General features: G+C 36.6%; 1 protein-coding gene across 1 annotated transcript in view; it reads right to left on the bottom strand.

The window, feature by feature from the left end:
- Positions 1-721: 721 nt before the first annotated feature.
- GC (GC vitamin D binding protein) overlaps positions 722-19,562 on the bottom strand; it is a 36,076-nt gene continuing 17,235 nt past the window's right edge. Inside the window, exons 5-13 of the mRNA XM_024578038.4 lie at positions 18,813-18,945; positions 18,411-18,505; positions 14,467-14,596; positions 13,133-13,335; positions 11,658-11,787; positions 11,125-11,222; positions 9,071-9,203; positions 3,343-3,397; positions 722-889 (exon numbers count right to left, since the gene is read on the bottom strand). Coding sequence (XP_024433806.2) covers positions 3,362-3,397; positions 9,071-9,203; positions 11,125-11,222; positions 11,658-11,787; positions 13,133-13,335; positions 14,467-14,596; positions 18,411-18,505; positions 18,813-18,945 — 958 coding nt within the window. The 3' untranslated portion in view covers positions 722-889; positions 3,343-3,361. The remainder of the gene's footprint in view (positions 890-3,342; positions 3,398-9,070; positions 9,204-11,124; positions 11,223-11,657; positions 11,788-13,132; positions 13,336-14,466; positions 14,597-18,410; positions 18,506-18,812; positions 18,946-19,562) is intronic.

Raw genomic sequence — 19,562 nt, forward strand, 5'->3', positions numbered from 1 at the left:
GAGTGACCAGGGTGATTTGGTTAATGTGATTCCAGTTATATTTGCTATAGAATGTTTCATCTCTACAGATAACTCTACAAATACCATTAGATGATTCAAATTCCTTGAGGCAATTGACTATAAATATAAGTTTTCCTTAGCTTGTATTTGTTTCTGAGAGGTATGTTTTCATGAAAATAATGATCTTTCATTCATATGTTAAGTCAGAACACCTTCATTTTCTTCGGGCAAAGAAAGCATATAGAATATCATTTATAGTGTGTATTACACACACATATATGGTTAATTGAATCAAGTGGAAATTAAGATGTTTTAACTGCTCTTAAGAGTCTTTAGCAAAAATAAACTTGTTCAGACCAAATTCCACTCCCCCACCCCCAAGGAAGATACTACCTAATTAATGCCATATAGTTTGCAGCTGGGAGCAAGAAATTCTCAGGAATTTTTTTTAGAAGTAAGCCATCTTAGGCTATTTACGGTGGAAGGCTGGCTAACTTTTCTGTAATAGTACCTAAGCCCGAGAGGCAATCAAGGAATGGAGCTTAGTGTGCTGGGAGTTGTAAAGCGGATGCTGAAAGCTGTGGATGCTTTAGAGAGGCACAGCAGGGGTCTAGCAATAAGCAGGGCCCTGTGAGGCTGAGGCTGCCTACTGCAGTGTCTGAAAATCACAGGCACAGTGTTGAAGGTCAGCATCCTAACATCATCCTCAGAGGCATTTGTGGTTTGCACTCTATTTCAATTTATTTTGATAGCAAATCATTGTACTTATCACTGTACAAAGATTTTGTAGCTGATAAAAACCGGGGAGTACCTAGTTGTCCCCCCAGGAGCGTGGTTCTGCCTGGGTTAGGCCTCAGATGTCATTTCCAGGATGGTTCCAGCTTTAGGTCTATGAGAATCATGGAAATAAATGTTAGAAAAACAGCTATTGGGCAACAATCATGATACTGCTTAACAGTCAAGTTATTTTTATGTTTAAAGATGAACCTGTGTAGCGTGACCTGTACATCCACCGTGGCCACCTGATGAGTCCAGAGAGAAAAATGTAGGAAATTCCCAAGACCTGCATATAAAGCCATCTCTTGGGCTAAGGTACACTATACACTTTTTTCCTTCAATAATGTGTGTGACTTACTGCTTTGAGAGTGAATATTCACTGCCGGGGCATGGGGAGGGAAAAAAACACCAGCAACAGTGGCAAATGAGCCTCCCACCCCCACTTCAGTCAGGGGATTGAGCCAATGGTTTAGTTTAGTAGTGGTGTTTTAGTAAAACAGAACGGGGGTTGTTATCAAATCACCTACTTTGTAACGAGGCAAATGTGCCTTCCCCTTGATTTCTCCTTTTCCTAAGACAGTACAGCAGAGTTGTATCAAAACTATTTGCACAGTGAAATAAATCCCGGCTTTCATTGTTCTGAATGAGTTTAGACCTTGAGTGAGGTTTCTCTCACAGCGTAAGCACCTGGTGGTGCTGAGGGTGATTCTGGTGTTTCAAACATGTTCTTTCAACCTGACTCTGCAGTGGGAGCCTACTTCTCTATCCTTGACAACCCAGGAAATACTAATCGTTTCCGAAGCTGAAGGAAATAAAGAGATAACTGGCTTTGTGGGACTCATTAAGAGACAGTAATTCTCTCTCCAATGGGCATGCAAATGTGGCCACACTCAATTTTGGAGCTTGACGAAAAATCAGCCAAAGGGACCAATAACTGCAAGGATGACAACTCAGGTTTATAAGACTTCAGTTAAGAATGAAATAGCATCAAACTGTTGATGGGAAGACGTGAATTGTAGATGTACCTAAGAATGGGAACACCTGGGACAAAGGCTTCAGCTCTTGGAAGCTGTTCAAATCTCTGAAGAGGAGTAGGCTCAAATTGAAAAGAAATACCTAACCCGCCAGAGTTGGTTTAATAGCTCTGGGAGCTAAGGAGAAAGTTTCCTCGTAGAATTGTGTGAGGCCGTAGTTGTCACCCAAGCCAAAATTCTCTCCTGAGAGCAGCATGCCGAGGGAAAGCTTGCAGTTGCAGAGTGCGGTGACTAAGCCTCATTCCATATGTGGGTTGTATTTTTTAGCTTCTTGTCTTTGCAAGACAAGTGGTCTGGATAGATTTCGTGTCCAGAAAATTTTTCATGTAACATAATTTTTTAAGAGAATCTATTATACATCTTTGTCAAATAGATACCTGGGCTTTAGCACCTACACCCCCCATCCCTCCAAATAGTTTTAGTAACTGCCTCACACTAAAGAGCTTGGGCCACTTCTGCCATTGGACAGCCAACCTGTTTCAGGAAGAGAAAAATCATAGAAGCAGCAGTAGCAGGGAGAACAACTTTGCTAGTATTACTGCTATTATTTTCTACACATTTTCTACACATCTTCTCAGTCATCACAACAATACTGAGAGGTAGATGTTATAATTTTCTTTTTACAAAAAAACCCCTTAAGCTTTAGGGAATTGAGATAATTCATTCAGGTTCACAAAGATAGAGTTAGAATGGGGATTCTAATCCAGATGGGCTAATTCCAAAAATAAGTTTCCTTGAGTAGCCCCATTGTACTTCCTCTCAGAGTGTTATATTTTTTGTTTTGTTTTGATTTTTACTATTTCAGATAATTTGTGTAGTTGAGAATTGAAAACCTGAATATGATGCAATGATTTAATTTCACTTGTCAATAGCTTCTGCATCTATATCATTTTGGGGGAAGTTGTCAGTAAATCAGCAAAATGAAAATTTCACTTCATTGAAAATCCTCTACTCAGTTAAGATCTACCAAAACCATTACTTTTATAAATTTTTAAATCTCAGAAGTAATATTAAAATGAATGCAATTAAATCTAGGGAGGAGATTTTTTTCTTGAAATATACAAAGTTGAGGTCATCTTTGGTTTAAGGTATGGAATTTCGTCACATGTAATATCCGAAAGAAGCAAGTGATGATATTTCAATAGTATCGCTTTAAGAATGCCTCTTTTCTCCTAACAATACTACTGTGTTATCTCTAAGACGTGATGAACTGTCTTAAACCCATTTTGTTCTATCTAATGCATCAAAATCCCTGAAATGATCTCCATGCTGTCACTATCTTAGCTATGAGGTTACGATGGATATTGTCCCAGACCGGGGACCCAGACTCTAGTCCTAAATGTGCTAGAAGTTGGTTGTGTATACTTGTGTAAGCTCCTTCACTTTTCCAGATGCTTCATACTCTCATCTATACAGTGAGTTTGAATGGCCATTAGAATAAATAATTTGGAAGGGTCCTTCCCATTCTGTGATTTTTAAAATGCATTACACAGAACTGGGTTTTCTTGCTGCCTTTAAAAACAGTACGTACCTAAGATAGTTCATATGCATCAGGACTGCAGGGTATTCTTTATTTCAGCATCAATCTGAAATTTTTAAAAAAGTTATCTAATTATTCATGAAATATTTTATTTGTAGACTGTTAGATTATGAAGGTAAACAATTTAAACCTTGATTAGAGAAAAGGATTCTTGTTAAAATGCAGTTTTATATTGAACTTTTATTGGCCAGCCTTCATATTTACTTAGTTTTTCAAGTCCCTGCCCTTGGACAGTTTAGAGTCTACTATGGAAAATAGAAAAGAAAAAAAGTGCTAATTATTGGGCGTGCACTGTGTTAGGGGTCTTGAGTGCCAGAGGAGGGTTCCGGAGCATCTACATTGAATCCTGAATCTTGATGAGAGATAACCAGGGTACAGAATGAATATAGCGTAATCCAGGAGGAGTCTACATGTGCAAAAGACTTAAGAAGGTAAGAGCAGGTTTGAAGTACTTAGGAAAACTTCAACAAGGACAGGAGAACCAAAGCAGGAAGAATAAGAAGCAGTGATAGATCAGGCCGGAGTGGAAAACAATGGTCCAAACTCTCTTGATTAAAAAAAAATATATATATAGACTTCAATTTAGAAGCAATGCAGAGCTATTAGAAGAACATATTAGCCATTTTTTTGTGTTACAGATGGGATTGGGTGTGAGGTATTGTGATGACTAGAGATGAGAGACCAATTAGGAGGTTGTAATCCAGGTAAAAAGATGGTCTACGTGTAAGTATCAATAATGTAGGAAAACCTGGGGGTGGTATTGAGAGGTATTGAAAGAGTTAGAATTGATAGGATTTGGAATATGTTTGGGTGTATATGGAAAAGGAGAAGAAATTAAGGATCACTGCTTTTATCTTGGATAATGAATGAATGCTAATCATAGAAATAAATTTAGGCAATAGTAGAGGAGGTTTTTAGGGAAATATTTGGGCTACATTAACTTTGAATTTCTTCTGGGATGATAGAATCCTTAATCACTTGAATGAGAAGCTTGGTACAGAGCGGGGAGGTCCTGACTGCAGGTAGAGATCTGGAGGTTAGAGGCATGTCCATGGATGAGAACACGTGGGGAAGATGTAATGTCATATAAAGTGAAGAACATGAAAAAAATCCCTGGAAAACAAATTTAAGGTGTGGGTAGGAGAGCATAATATGACACAGAATGAGAAAGCAAAGAATCACAGAAGAATAAAAGGTGGAGTATGAAAATGGAATTCAGTAACACTACTGACCTGGTGTCATTTTTGCTATTTTAACAATAATTTTGGATCAATAGGTAATAGTCTTTTGATATCAGTACTTTGCTTTTGTTATTGGCTAAGTTGGGGCCGAAGCCTGACAATGCCAATGCCATGGAGAGCAACAGACTCGTGTGGAATAAACTTAAGGCTTTCCTAACATCCTGCAAACTTGTATGTCTCCTTCAACCATCTGTAAAAGGAGAATTAAGATGGCACCAATTATTTAGAACTGTTTTTGATCATTCTATGAACACATATACATAAGGCTATTCTGCTTAACAATACTCTTTGTTAAGCAGAATATTAATGGCTTAACAAGGCCATTAATATTCTGCTTAACAAAGAGTATTGACTTTATAAATTCTAGTTATGACATCGAGTATCACAAACTCTTGCTAAACTGAGAGGGAAATTCTAGTGGATAGGCCAGCTCTTTATAAAATACAGGAGAGAAAGGAAAATGGGGAGGAGGGAAGGGGATACAAGAGGAGAAGACAGTCAGGCTCCTCTTTGCCCAGTGTCCACTTGACTGTTCCCATTTGTTTCTGTTTTCAAGATATTAATGATCAACTCCAGTATGAAATAGTGACTCTCTGAATATTTTGTAAAATCATGGTGGATGCCCACTAGCACTCTGGTGAGACACTTAGTGGAAGCATCGCGATAAGATAACAAGAGTGCATAGGAACGCCCTGTCTAACTGTGGAGCGAGAACATTTCAAGTCTAATTTTGCAACAGTATGTTTTTCTGCAGCCAATGGACCTCAGTGGCATAATAAAGAATGCCTTGGTAAAGCCAAAAGAAAACTACAGCAATTGTTCTATTTTCTGATCATTTCAAGGTCAGGGTGAGAGTAAGTCTAGGTTACCGCATAAGAAACATATGGTTCAAAAGCCCCTTCTGCCACTCTTCGAGGGACTATGCCAAGGATATTTACAATGGCAGATGGAGGTGGATCCCAGGATAGAAATGACTTGGAGGGAGTGGGCTTTACTTTAAAGGAAAATAATTGTCAAGCAAATGTTGGACAAGCAGGTTTAATGATAAATTTTAATCCAAATGTGATAGGAGAAGTGGGATAAATATTCATACTAAGCACTGAGAATTTTAAAGCGAGTATGCTGTTCTATCAGATGTTGCCAGGACATGAAGGCAAAGCAGAGGTGATCTCGCTTGCCTAGCTATGAGATCAATGGGGAAGGAAAATCAGAAAAGAAAGGTTAGTAGAAACCGAGAGGGTCTATCTCCAAGTGCTCTAAATAATCAAATGTGCCCACGTGTCTTGACAACTCCATTCGTCTCGCTCTCCGTTGGCAATTACTGACAGATTGGCTCCTTGGCAGCACCACTGCTATACATTCACTGCTTATAAAGCAGAGAACAAAGTCACAAACTTGCCTTATATTGTAGTTGAAAGTAGTTTTTAAATGGCAATGTGTTAAAATGAAATATATACTGAAAGGCAACTCAAAAAAGTGAAAAGCAAGCCACTTGAAGGAAGGAAGCTTGCATTTCGTGCATAAAGCTGTCTGTCTGGTGTGATGTCAAAACAGGAAAGTGCGTATTTACTATTTTTTGTTGTTGGTAGTTAGAGATGGAAGAAGTGGGGTGGGACAGAGAGAGAGACATCGGTTTGTTGTCCTGCCCACGTATGCATGCATTGGTTGATTTGTGTGTGTGCGCTGAGCAGGGTGGGGAACAACCCACAACCCTGGCATTAGAACATAGCTGCCCGGCCAGGGCCAGAAAAGCGTGTATTTAGACAGATAACAGGGACTGAGGGAGAGTTACAGAAGTGATATATTTGACAGAATGTAAACACATATTTAGATGTTTCCCCTTTTTTCAATAACTAAATTAGACCCTCAGAGAAAATTCTGCTGATTTTATTTTTATGGGATAAGACAACCTAACTTTACCTGTTCTATTACCAAAAGCAAACTGGTAGTAAAGGAACTGCTCAATTTAATTGTTTAATGCTAAATGTTTTAATGTCAATAATGATGAACGTATTCCAACACTTTAGTTCTCTCGGTATTTTTGTTTAGAATCTTACTTGGTTTGAATTTTAATAAAAAGACAAATATCTATTTCTCAGCAGAATTTAAAGAATGAGCATTTATTCTACTGTACTCATGTCATCTGGAATTCTGACTCTACAAATTGTTATAAAGAATATTAGCAATTAGGTGTGTAACTAGAGGAAAAAAATGTAGAAATTGGAAGAGATACCAATCTCTAAGGGTACAAAGAAAAATGAATAAGATGTTGTAAAATTTGTCAATTTGTCAAACTGATTAAGACTTGTTAGGCACTATCTAGTAAAAAAACAAAACTGCACTAAAATATTAAGAGAATTGGTAGGCATACCTCAAGACTTAAAAAAATACTTTACACAGGCTAATTTTTAAAAAGTCACTTCAAGTATAAAAAAGCTGCTAATGGGAACAGAGAATAGACTTTTTCTGGATGATAGAGAAAGCCAGACTAGAATCAGCAGAAATTATGAGGGAGATATCATGGTTTAATTTTAAGAAAAAAATATTCTCATAAGTGAAACTTCCTGGCAGTGAAATAGGCAACTTGTAGGAGAAAATTGAGTATAGGTATGTAAGTGGAGGCCGAATGATCTCTGAATGAAATTACTGAGTGAAAAATTATACTAGATGATCTTTATAGTCTTCCTATGTTTACATTTTGTAAACTTTTAAAAATTAGGCTCTTGGATACTTTCAATGTACTCTAATAGAACAATGAATATTTAAAACTGAATAAAATAATAGAACAATGAAATGAGGCTGTGTTGCTTTCATGTTTTAATAAATGGATAAAAACTCATGTGACTTCTTGGGGGGGAACATTCTTTAACTTATAGTGAAAGTTTCTAATTGGAATTATATCAGCCTAAGTGGTATTTACTTTTACATTATAGGTAAATTATTTTATGTGCAAAAAAATGAGTCAAAATGTATTATGAATGCTTGTTCTCAAACACATGAGAAACAATCATAAACCCCAGTCAAAAAATCTCAGCCACCACCAGAGTAGGGGAACGATGCAACTTAACATCATGAACTTCAGAAAGAGGTAGACAAAGGAAGAAAGCATTTCGATATGGTATAGAGTTGGTCTTAACCCTGCGTCTACACAGCAGAAATGGAATGGGTGAGACAACAGAATGCTTGGAATTGTCACTAATATTTCCAACTTAGTAGTAATAGTGAAATAAAGTGTTGCCCTTACCTCTGACTCTTCTAAACAACTGAATTGACTGCTAAAGAGTTACAGGTCAAATGGATGATGTGAACACATGAGCCGACTGTGTATGAAAAAGGCTAACAAACACCTGCCATGGAAACGGATAGAAACTGATTTGGTGGAGGAATACCTTTTGTATGATACGCAACAAGATGTTAGGGAAAACACAGATCAGGTCTACTAACAATGGAGCCACACAGCCTCGCCTGGGCTCTCCTTCCTCACACCTTCGGTCCACACAAAGATAGACCACCAGCCTCACGTTAGTTTTAGAGGAGAAAACTAATAAACTCAGATGCGGTGAAAGGCACACACTAATTTACCTACTATCAGAGAAAATAAAAGGTCTGGCTAGAACTTAACAAGGTAAAAAATAAATGATCTGGCAACTATGCAACTACATTTAAGGGAGAAAGGGGGATACAGAGAAGGGATTGGGGAGGAGGGAGGCAGGAATGGGAAGCATCTAGGGGCTGGGGGGAATCATATTTAAAGAAAGATGAACCCAAGAACTAACAAATTAGAAGGAGTGGGGAAGGAAATTGGAAAATATGAGCTCAAATTTCTTTCAGCATTGGAAACCAATTGAGAGTGTCTAAAAGAAAAACTTGTAATTACAAATGACTCCAAATTTTTAATATTAATATATTTTTTAATTTTTAGAAAATAACTTATGGTAAAGAGACGTGTAACCTTTTGTAGTTGCATTTCTTTTTCTTGTTACATTAAAACCAAATTAAATAATTTTTATAATTAAGAGAAGATATGGTATAATCCATTTTTAAAAAGTATCTTTTTCAATCTACATAATAACTATATGCATATATATATGAGTATATGAAATAAAATTTTCATGAAATAGTTAACCACACTCTGTTAGATGCACTAATATTTGTTTTTTTCTGTTTCATTGAGAAAAGCTGTTAATAGGTACAACCTACAACTGGAAAGACACTACACTATATTTTGTTGCCTGTATTCACTTTTATTTAAAACTGTAAAACTTCCTAAGCTTTGCAACTACCTCAGTTTGCTTTTAAATGAGCAGAACATAAAAACGGTCATTTTTTCCTCACTTTCATTGAAAAGACAACACAGTTATGACAGCACCAGGAAAAGGCATAATAGTATTTCAATAACAAAAAGAAATGAGTGAATCACAGTGAGCAAGTCTTTACTAATACTGTGCAGTGATAAGTGGATTATCAAATCTTCTTACCGCAGAATCACAGTAGAGGGGAGGAGAGTTTATGGAGCAGCACTTGGAGGCAAAGTCTGAGCGCTTGTCAACCAGCTCTGTGAGTTCTGTGTCTGCGGCATCAGGCAACTGCGCTCTTAACCGCTCTGCCAGTCTGAAAGACCATTTTTGGGTAAGGTTTTTCTCAATGTATTCGACTGTATAAACATTTCTAATGCAAAAGAGACCCATTTCAGATCTGTTACAACAAAAAATGAAAATAGAAATACTTGCCCCTTTTAAGAAATGTGTATCTGGGGAACTATTTTTAGTGACTCGATTTGAGAATAGACTGAAATCTCCATGTCTTTTAAGATCATGAAAGTAAACATGCAAACTGCTGCTAAATTTGAATTCCGGCCTTTCCCCTTTCATTCATTCAATTATATCGTCTTGGATAACTTCCCCTTCTGTTTTTCTTAACTTTTCATCTCCTGTCCAGTTCTAAATTTCAAGCTCCTTAAAGGATATTTCCCTTCTAGAAACCCATGCCACTTGTACACTTCCTCCCTCAATTTGCCAGCTCAACGAGGCTGGAAAAAGGCTGAAACAAGATCAGGGACCTTCAGCTCTTGCCTTTCGCTCTACCATTAACCAACTCTCCAACTCACTGTGAAGGTGGTGCTAGGATTTGAATTCTCTTGATTCATTTCCAGTTTGAACAGTGTATGATCTTGGTAACTCTCTACCCTCATGGTGAACAACTCAGCCTGGTTTCATGACTTTCTCCAAGAATACTTACCAGCCCAGTAGTAGGCACTGAGAGGTGGAAGAGACACAACTTTATGTAGAGTTGGGTTTGGCAAGCAGATGCTAGGAAGGGATAAGAGGGTCAGGGGGACTAGCTTGCTCCTAAAAGCATTATTGAAGTGAATTGGTTCCAGATGGAAGGAGAAGCAAGTGAGACCAGAAGGAACTCAGAGAATGGGAGAAGAAAGGAGGGAGGTGGGATTTCAAATACCTAGAGGGGATTGCCTCAATCTTCCCTAATTTCATAACCTTAAATGTCAATTCTACTGCAGTGCATCTGGAGTAGATGCAGTTGCTCCCTGCAGTGCTGGAGTTACAAACTGCTGGGAGGGAACTTAATCTTGCATTAGCTGTTTAACTTTATGGTGTACTGCCTTCATACTCTCTGTTAGTCACATAATATTCTGATAATTGTTAAACCATTTTGAATCTAAGGCTTTTGCTTTACTTTTTCTTTTCTTATTTTTTCCTTTTTCTTTTTCCTTCTTCATCCGCTTTCACAGTTTTGCTAAGGTTGATTTCATGGTGGTCGTTGAAGGAGGTGTCCACCTTTCAGAAAGGTCTTTTTGAGGAGTTTTATTTGTGCTGGAGGCCTGTGTTGTTCAAGAGGATTTGAAATAAAGCTAAGAAATCTACTTAATGAAGTTGAGAATGTCATGGTCTTCTCAACAGAGACATTTTCCAGGAACCCAGTAAAACTACTTTCACTATTATGGCTCCTTATTTTAATGTTAACACCTATTGGTAAAGAAATGGCTTCTCATCATTGAGAAAAATGACTATTGTACAACATTATGGATGATCAATTCACATATGTACTTACTATTCATGGAGAATACATACTGGTGATGGATGATACTACATTTAACTGAAAATTTGGGTCCTCTTGTCAGACAATATGGTCTTAAGTTAGATAACATTTTCCAGCAGTTTTATAGTTTCTTAATTATAGTATATAGCAACATCTACAGATTGCTTTTGGGCAAAAATGTTGATAAACTACAGACTAATGTTTTTTTAATCAAGTCCCTACAGATCTTGTAGTTTATATATTTTTGGCTGTGTTTGAATTGACCTCTCACCTGATATATGTGACTTTTTTCCACCGGAAAACTGTTTCTTACACAGATAATAGATTTTAACTACTTTTTAAAAGCCTCTCTTAATTGAACCTCCTATTGTTGTTGCTCACTTAGCACATCTTAAGTCTTCAACTCTGCTTTCAGATCACAATTCTAGGCTAATATTGATCAATTTGGAGGACACACCTAGAAAAAGTCCCTTACTTTTTCTTGTATTCAGTAAATGTGTTTTCTGAATAATCTGCACATAGTTCTTGCCCCTTGTCAATGAGAGAAGATAGTTCCTTCTTCAGTTGAGGGATCTGTAAGAAAATAATAATTACATAAAAAATACCTTAACATTGTTCTGGGAGGCATTCAGTCAAGTCTGTATAACATGTTAGTATGAGTGTTTAATCTATACCAGACACTGGCAAATATTTTCTGTATGAGGCCAGATAGTAAATATTTTAGTCTTTGTAGGCCATACATAGTTTCTGTTGTAACTAGCGAACTCTGCCATTTTGGCACAAAAGCAGCCATAAATAATGCGTACACAGTGAGCATGGTTTATGTATGAACACTGAAATTTGAATTTCATATAATTTTAATGTCATGAAATGCTAATATTTTTGTTAAAAGCCATTTAAAAATGTAACACATATGAAACAAGCACCACTCCAGATGTGGTGCACAAGCTCCAGTTTGTCAACCCTACATCTAGACCAAGGCTGATGAAGAAATCAAGCAAATTGTACCTTAGCATTAAAACAGGCAGTAGAATCTTCAGAGTCACAGCATTCTGGAAGGCTTTTCAGGGTTGGCTCCAGAACTTTACTGAGAAATACTTCTGGAACATGAGTCCTCCTAGCTAGCTCGAATGTGTACCTGGCACGAGCGAGAAAAAGATCCACTTTAACATCCGCGAGTGTCTGTGTGTGTCTGCGTCACGTTTTGAAATTTTGCATCCATAACAAAGGCAGGGCGCCTGGTTTCTGCATCTTTAACTAAAAGTAATTTAGCTAAAACTGAATCCAGGTTTTAGAATTAAATCAGGTTTAGAATTAAAAACAATTTTCTCATTGAAATGTAAGTTATTAATAGTTATTACTGAACAAAATAATAGTTCAATAGTTAATATCTTAGTTTAGTAGTTAATACTGAACTAAAGCTCTGAATGTGCTATATGAGGGGGACCCCAAAATTTAGAATATTTATTAAAAACTGTGGGTTTATCCTCACATTTTAAAACTTCAGTCACCTTCAAAGTAATCTCCATTTGATGTAATATACCAACTGAGACTTTTTTCCACTACTCAAAGCAGTTTTTTGAACTCATCAATCTTTTTTATGCCTTTAACACTCTGCCATTTTTTATTTCATCTCTTCCACATCAGCAAAATGTTTCCCTTTGAGGACATTTTTTCATCTGGGGGAAAAAAAATCACTCAGAGTGAGATTGGGTGGATAGGGAGGGTGGGGCAAGGGGGTCATGCCATTTTTATTCAAAAACTGGTGAACACTCAGCACAATGTGGGCAGGAATGCTCATAAATCACCCATCATGAAATGGGCAAATGCATTGCAAGAGTCTTCAAAAAAAAATTCACTAAAGCCAAATGCAGCCTCTCAAAACACCACCAGCTGGTATTGATACATGTGAGTTCCTAGAACACTCACCTAGCAAGGGAGGCCTGTACTACAAGGCATTTTTGGGGGGTCCTTCCTCATATATAGTCACATACTATATAATACATACATATTTACTTCAAATCACATCACAGTCACATACTATATCCACATATATACTATATAACCTACCTGTGGAACTGTCCTTTGTATAACTATAGCACAATTAATTCTAGATAAACCATCAAGTAGGTACTTTAATTGGCTTTTCTGTGAAAATAGATTTTTGTAAATTCTTTCCTTAGCCCATTGCTATCTATACATTTATAAAAAGAGTGTTTAGACAAATAGAGTTTCAGTGCAGCCCAAATTCTGCTCTCTGATATTTGATAAATGATTTTCTGACCTGTTAATTCAACCTACTTGTGAAATAACCTTATGCCATAAATATGCAATTCATAATGGATGCAACTCAGCGTGCATTTACCATAACTCTTCTTAGTGAAGCCAGGTACAGGTTTACCATTTCTCCCCCACCTAGTTTGTCATTTAATGCTCCTGAAATATCATCACTGTCAAGAACATTATGGATCAGCTCTACTTACTTATCCATGGCTTTGGTGTTGCTTTTGCCACACACATCTTGACTGGTGGGCAGCTCAACTTCTGGCAGCTCTGGTGGTTGGGCAGCTGGTGTGAAGTAAGCACACATGAAAATGTCCATAGGTGTTTTTTCTTGACAACAGTCCTCAAACTTAGTATTCTTCGTGGATAAGTTGTCACAGATTTTTACTGTGTGTTCAGGCAGCTATAAAAGTAATTGTGATTTTATGCATTGTTAGTTTTCTGAGAGGTCCAACTAAAAATAAGGAAGGTTTACATAGGCTTGCCAGCCCTGGCACGGTATATATGTAAAAGTCAGTGAGAATGCTCTTAGAAAGTGAATCAGTAGAATATTTGTGGAGGGCCATCTGTCAATGTGTACTGAAAGCCTTAACATGTACAATTCGACTTCCAAGAATGTATCCTCATAAGTTAGCTATAAGCCTATAAAAGACAGCATTATTTAAAATGCAAAAAGACACCGGAACCTAATAATAGAGGACTGGTTAAATAAAATAAGGTGTATCTAGAAGATTGACATAGTACATTTATCTATCTATCTATCTATCTATCTATCTATCTATCTATCTATCTATATCTGGAGGTGGGGAGTGGGGAGAGAGACAGACACCAAGACCTACTAGCCATTATAAGTGAGATTATAGAAAAACACCTATTAACACAGACATGTATTCTTAAATGGAAAAAGATCAGGCAGCACAATGTCACTGCTACTATAGAGGTCCACAGACTTGGAGAATGACATGTATCAAAAGTAATCATTCAAGTTCACATCTACTTGAAAGTATTGAGTAAATAAAAAATGGTGAAAAAAACCTGATCAAATTATGTGACAGGTATCAATATAAGAAAAATCATAACTTCTAATAGTATAATTATTGCAATATTGTCTAACAGAACTCTAATACGTGATGATGAAAGTTATCTGTATCTGCACTGCCTAATACTAGTGAGCATTTGAACTAGGGCTAGTGTGACTGAAGAACTGAAGTTTAACTTTCATTTAAGTTTAATTATAATTAACTTAAATAACCATCTATGGCTAGTGGATACTGTGCTGGGCTCTGCAGTTACACTAAGTTCTTGGAAATCAAAAACCTTTTGTGTGCGGACTTTGATGCTGACTAGTTGTATGACTTTAATTATTGATCCTTGCTAATATTCTATTCCCTCCTCTGCAAAATGGAGTTAGTACATTTAAGTTTCATAGGATACATGTGAGGATCATTCTGATGGTTCACATAAAAGGTAGCTCAGAAGAGTGTATTCTTGCCGCTTAGTGCGTGGCAGGTGATGACGATGGGGATTCTCTTACCTCTTTGGCCATGCAGTCCTCAGAGGTAGACTCACAGCACTTGGAGAGGATTGTGGAAACATCTTCAGCTAGCGACAAAACATCCTCCAGATCAGCGGTAGGTGCTTTTTGGGCTAATTTTATGATATGGCTAAACAGTTTAAAAAGAACTTGTTAGCGTACTCCAAATCTCAGTTTTCCCGGTTTCATTATGAAAACAAACACTGGAGAAATAATAGCATAGTTTCGACTCTTTGTCTTCAGCAGCTGCACGGAGCACATCTGCTGTGCAATGGGTCCTCCGTGCTGAAGCTACTGCTCAACATTCAGCCATCCCCAATGAAGCTTCTCAAGTTTTCAGAACTTTTATGCAGCTTGTCTTTTGGCCAGATCTACATAGTTGAAGGATGGCTTTAAAATGTTAACTCTAAAATGGCAGTAAAGAAAGCACTAACATCTCTCTATTCATAAGGCCGATGTGGTGGTTTGGGGGGCCCTCACAGTTTTCTTAAATATTTTTATAAATTTGCTTACAAACTACAGTATAAATAAAGTAAGGAATGAAGACCTATAGCCCTAAACCATGGAGTTAATTAGATGTTGATGTTTTGGTGGAACCTTTAAGTATTTTATAAGGTTTCCAGGGTATTAAGTATTTTACAAGGAATTATGTCATACTATTGATAAATATGTCTTTTCACTTAATGTATCAGAAATACTATGCTCTATATCATTAAATATTCTTTATTGTGGTAAAAAACACATAACATGACATTTACCATCTTGACCATTTTTATGTGTGCAGTTCAGTAATATTAAGTAAATTCAAATTGTAACAGATCTCTAGAAGTTTTTTGTCTTGTGAAACAAGAACTCTCTGCCTGTTAAACCCTGACTGCAGCCCCCCTCCCTTGCTGACCACATTTTTACTTCCTGTTTTCATGATTTTCACTACTTTATATGCTCCGTATGACTGGAATCATACAGTATTTGCTCTTTTGTGACTGCTTATTTTGCTTCATATGATGTCCTAAGTTTTATCAGTGTTGTAAAGTGCAATAGGATTTTTTAAGGTATATGCTACATTCCTTATTCATTCACCTGCCAATGTACATTGGGTTGCTTTTGCCTCTTGGCAATTGTGAATAATGCTACAAGGAACATGGATATGCAAATATCTTGAGATCCTGCTTTGCATTCCTAGAAATATAGAGGGAGGGGAAGTAGGTTTTTACAGTCATGTGTACATGAAACAGATCATTCTTGTATTATTGTTGTATTGTTTTTCCATATGAACAACTGTAAACCTCCTTTTGCCTCACCCTGTATGCAGAAATGGGATTGCTGAATCATAGAGGAGTTCTGTTAATTTTTTTGAGGAAACTGCATTGTTTTCCATACTGACCACGCCATTTTGCATTTTACCAACAGGGCACAAGGACTACAATTTCTTCACATTCTCCCGGACATTTGTTATTTTCTGCTTTTTTTTTTTTTTTTTTTTTTTTGGTGGTGGCAACCCTAATGGGTGTGAAGTGGCATTGTGGTTTTGATTCGTGTTGCTGCTATGATTAGTGCTGTTGAGCACCATTTCACATGCAAGTTGGCCACTTTTCTGTCTCCTTTGGAGAATTGTCTATTCAATTCTTTTTAAAAAATATATTTTATTGATTATACTATTACAGTTGTCCTATTTTTCCTCCCCTTTATTCCCCTCTGCCCTGTACCCCACCTCCCACCAGCATTCCCCACCCCTCTTAGTTCATGTCCATGGGTTGTACATGTAAGTTCTTTGGCTTTTCCATTTCCCATACTATTCTTAACCTCCCCCTGTCTATTTTGTAGCTACCATTTATGCTCCTGATTTCCTGTACCTTTCCCCCCAATCTCTCCCCTCTGCCTCCCCACTGATAACCCTCCATGTGATCTCTATTTCTATGAATCTGTTCCTGTTCTAGTTGTTTGCCTAGTTCATTTTTGTTTTTTGTAATCAGTTTATTTGGTATTTTGTTGTTGATTTGAAAGAGTTCCTTGTACATGCTGGCTATTAAACCCTTATTATGGTAGATACATGATTTGCAAATATTTTCTCCCATTCCATAGGTTGCCTTTTCACTCTGTTTCCTTTAAAGCTCACAAGCTTAAGTTCAATGTAATCTTATTTGTCTATTTTTGCTTTTGTTGCCTGTGCTTGGGGTTAATTCCAAGAAATCATTGCCAGATCCAATATCCTGAAGTTTTCCCCTGTGTTGTTTTTTTTAAAGGAATTTTATAGTTTTAGGTTTTGTTTAGATCTTTAATCCATTTCAAGTTAGTTTTAATCTATGGTGTAAGGTAAGGGTTCAACTTCATTCTTTTGTGAGTGACTATTCAATTTTCCCAGAACTATTTGTTGAAGACTGTCCTTCCCTCCCCCACCCCCCATGTGTAGTCTTGGTTCCCTTGTCAAAAATCACTTATCCAACTACATAAGGGTTTATTTCTGAGCTCTTGGTTCTGTTCCATTGGTCTATATATCTTTGTATACTACTACTACTACTACTACTACTACTACTACTACTACTACTACTACTGTATCTTGATTATTGTTGCTTTGTAGTATGTTTTAAAATCAGAAAGTATGAGGCCTCCAACTTTGCTCTACTCTTTCAAGATTGTTTTGGCTATATGGAGTCCCTTGAATTTTATTCGAATCTAAGATGACCTTTTCTTTCTATTTCTGCAAATAAAAATGTTGTTAATATATTAATAGGAATTGCATTGACTCTGTAGGTTGCTTTGGATAGTATGAACATTTTTTAACAATGTTCTTCTAATCCATGAGCATAGAATGTCTTCCTATTTATTTTATATCTTCAATCTCTTTAAGTAATATTTTATAGTTTTCATTAGTATTCTTTTACAATATAATTTGACAAACTGGCCTTTTCATAGATGGATACACCATAACTGATTTAAGTATGCACTCTATTCTAGGGATGTTTAGAAAATCTTTATTTTTTCACATTAAAAAAAAAAAGGATAGCAATATTTGTAGCTAAATCTTTGTTCATTCAATGACATTTCTTTTGGGTAATTTTATAGACACTAATGAAAGTATAAATTAATGATTATGATAGATATATCTTATAGGTGGTTTTATATTATAAATTGCTAAGCTCTACTTGCCAACTAAACTGTCTTAATGCAAAAGGAAAACTAAAGTGAGAAAATGCCACTTAGTACTTGAGTAGTTCTAAGGGAAAATTATTTTTAAAGGACTAATGAAAGTAGTTTCTACTCCCTTTAGGGAAGCTTAGGATCTGGTGCCAACACAAAATACATTTTTATTTTCATTAAATGAAAACTTGTGGATCAGAGTAGAAGGAATTAAAGAGAGTGTTAATGATGAAAAGATAAGCTAAAGCTGTCAAATCTTGGTGTTTGAGGAGATGAGAGAAGCATAGATGTACAAAATGTAAAAATATGGAGTTTAATAGTAGCCATACAAAAATAAAAGTAAAAGTTACAAATAAAGTAGCAAGTAATCTGTATAAATTCACAAAGCTTAAGAGATATACATTATTTAGCACAAAGTTTCACAGAACAAGAATCAAAGAAGTCTCATTCGAAGACAAAAGTGGGCAAAGCAAATAACAGGTGATTAAAAAAATAACTTGTCTTTGCTTTTGTATTTGTAATATATACTATTAGAAGTTTTGAGGAAATAATTTCTGGCGGTCTCTGTTTTCCCATAGGAGTATATGGAAAAGGTTAAGAGCAAATCTCATGTTTTGCAACAGAGCCTTATTTCCTATTATTTATGTGCTGTGTAGAGAAAAACTGGGCTGTACTCTTGAGGGTTATTGGGCACAACTCTATAGTCTGTATCTTCTAACACAAGCACTTTCTTAGAGAGCCCTGATAGTGTGGCTAGGTAGTGCCGAATCAGACAGCCACACGCACTGAGGGCCCTTAATCCTTACCTGAGCCTTGATTTCTCCTTCCCGTAGGCAGCATATTGTGAACAGATTCTGTTTGACATAATGGTGAGCACTGATAAATGTTTAAGCTGGAGTCTCTAGAAAACAAATGAGAGAATCTCATTAGACAGTTAAGATCCATGGAGGGTGGTGTGCAGGAATGAATAAAGAGACAACTGGTATCGTGACTGTCTGTTTTGATGACTACAAAACTCAATTGTGACCAAAGAAACATTATTCTTTCTTTCCCAGAGGTGGTGGTATGTTTCTTTTTCCAATTAACAAAATGCAAAAAAGGCATGTTAGAAACTTTTACTGATTTCAGAATCTGAGCTGCTACCATTTTAAAAAAGGAATAGCTTTAACAGAGGAAAAAGAAGTAACTATTTAATAAATGACACCTACCTCTTTCAGAAAGCACATGGTGGGATTTGGTGAGGTACAGCAGGACCCTACCATGGAGAGGTAGCTCTTGGTATAACTGACTAAAAGTGGCAGAGGAGCTTGTCCATAATTAGTGGAATATTCATACATAAATCTGGGGGGGGAAAGAGTATTGGTCAAAACATTTGTGGAAAACAAAATCTACTTTTTCATAAATATTTTGATGGAGACAGGATACATGTGAAATTAGTTTACAGTTTTAATATTTAAAAAGCACTAAAGATTTACAGAAAGCATTGTAAGATCAGTCACTTTCTTTTTCTTTTTTAGGATTTTATTTATTTTTAGAGAGGGGAAGGGAGGGAGAAAGAGAGGGAGAGAAACATCAGTGTGTGGTTGCTTCTCACACACCCCCTACTGGGGACCTGGCCCGCAACCCAGGCGTGTGCCCCAACTGGGAATCTAACTGGCAGCGACCCTTTAGTTCACAGGCCAGCACTCAATCCACCAAGCCAAACCAGCGAGGGCATCTTTCAATCAATATTTTTATTAAACAAATATAGTTTCTTTTCTAAATTTCCATGTTGATTGCTTGAGAGGAGAGGCCATTTGTCCCTTTATTCACTTAGTGTCTACTATGGCTCATAGTAGGTGCTTATTGATGTTGATTAATTAAGATGAATGAATGTAATTATGGGTTTACTTCTTATTATCTGTTTACTATTCTGGACAATTGCTATGTGTAGGTTTAGTTATTTATTGAAATCTTTT

The sequence above is a fragment of the Desmodus rotundus genome, chromosome 4, assembly GCF_022682495.2.
Source record: "Desmodus rotundus isolate HL8 chromosome 4, HLdesRot8A.1, whole genome shotgun sequence".
Lineage (NCBI taxonomy): Eukaryota > Metazoa > Chordata > Mammalia > Chiroptera > Phyllostomidae > Desmodus > Desmodus rotundus.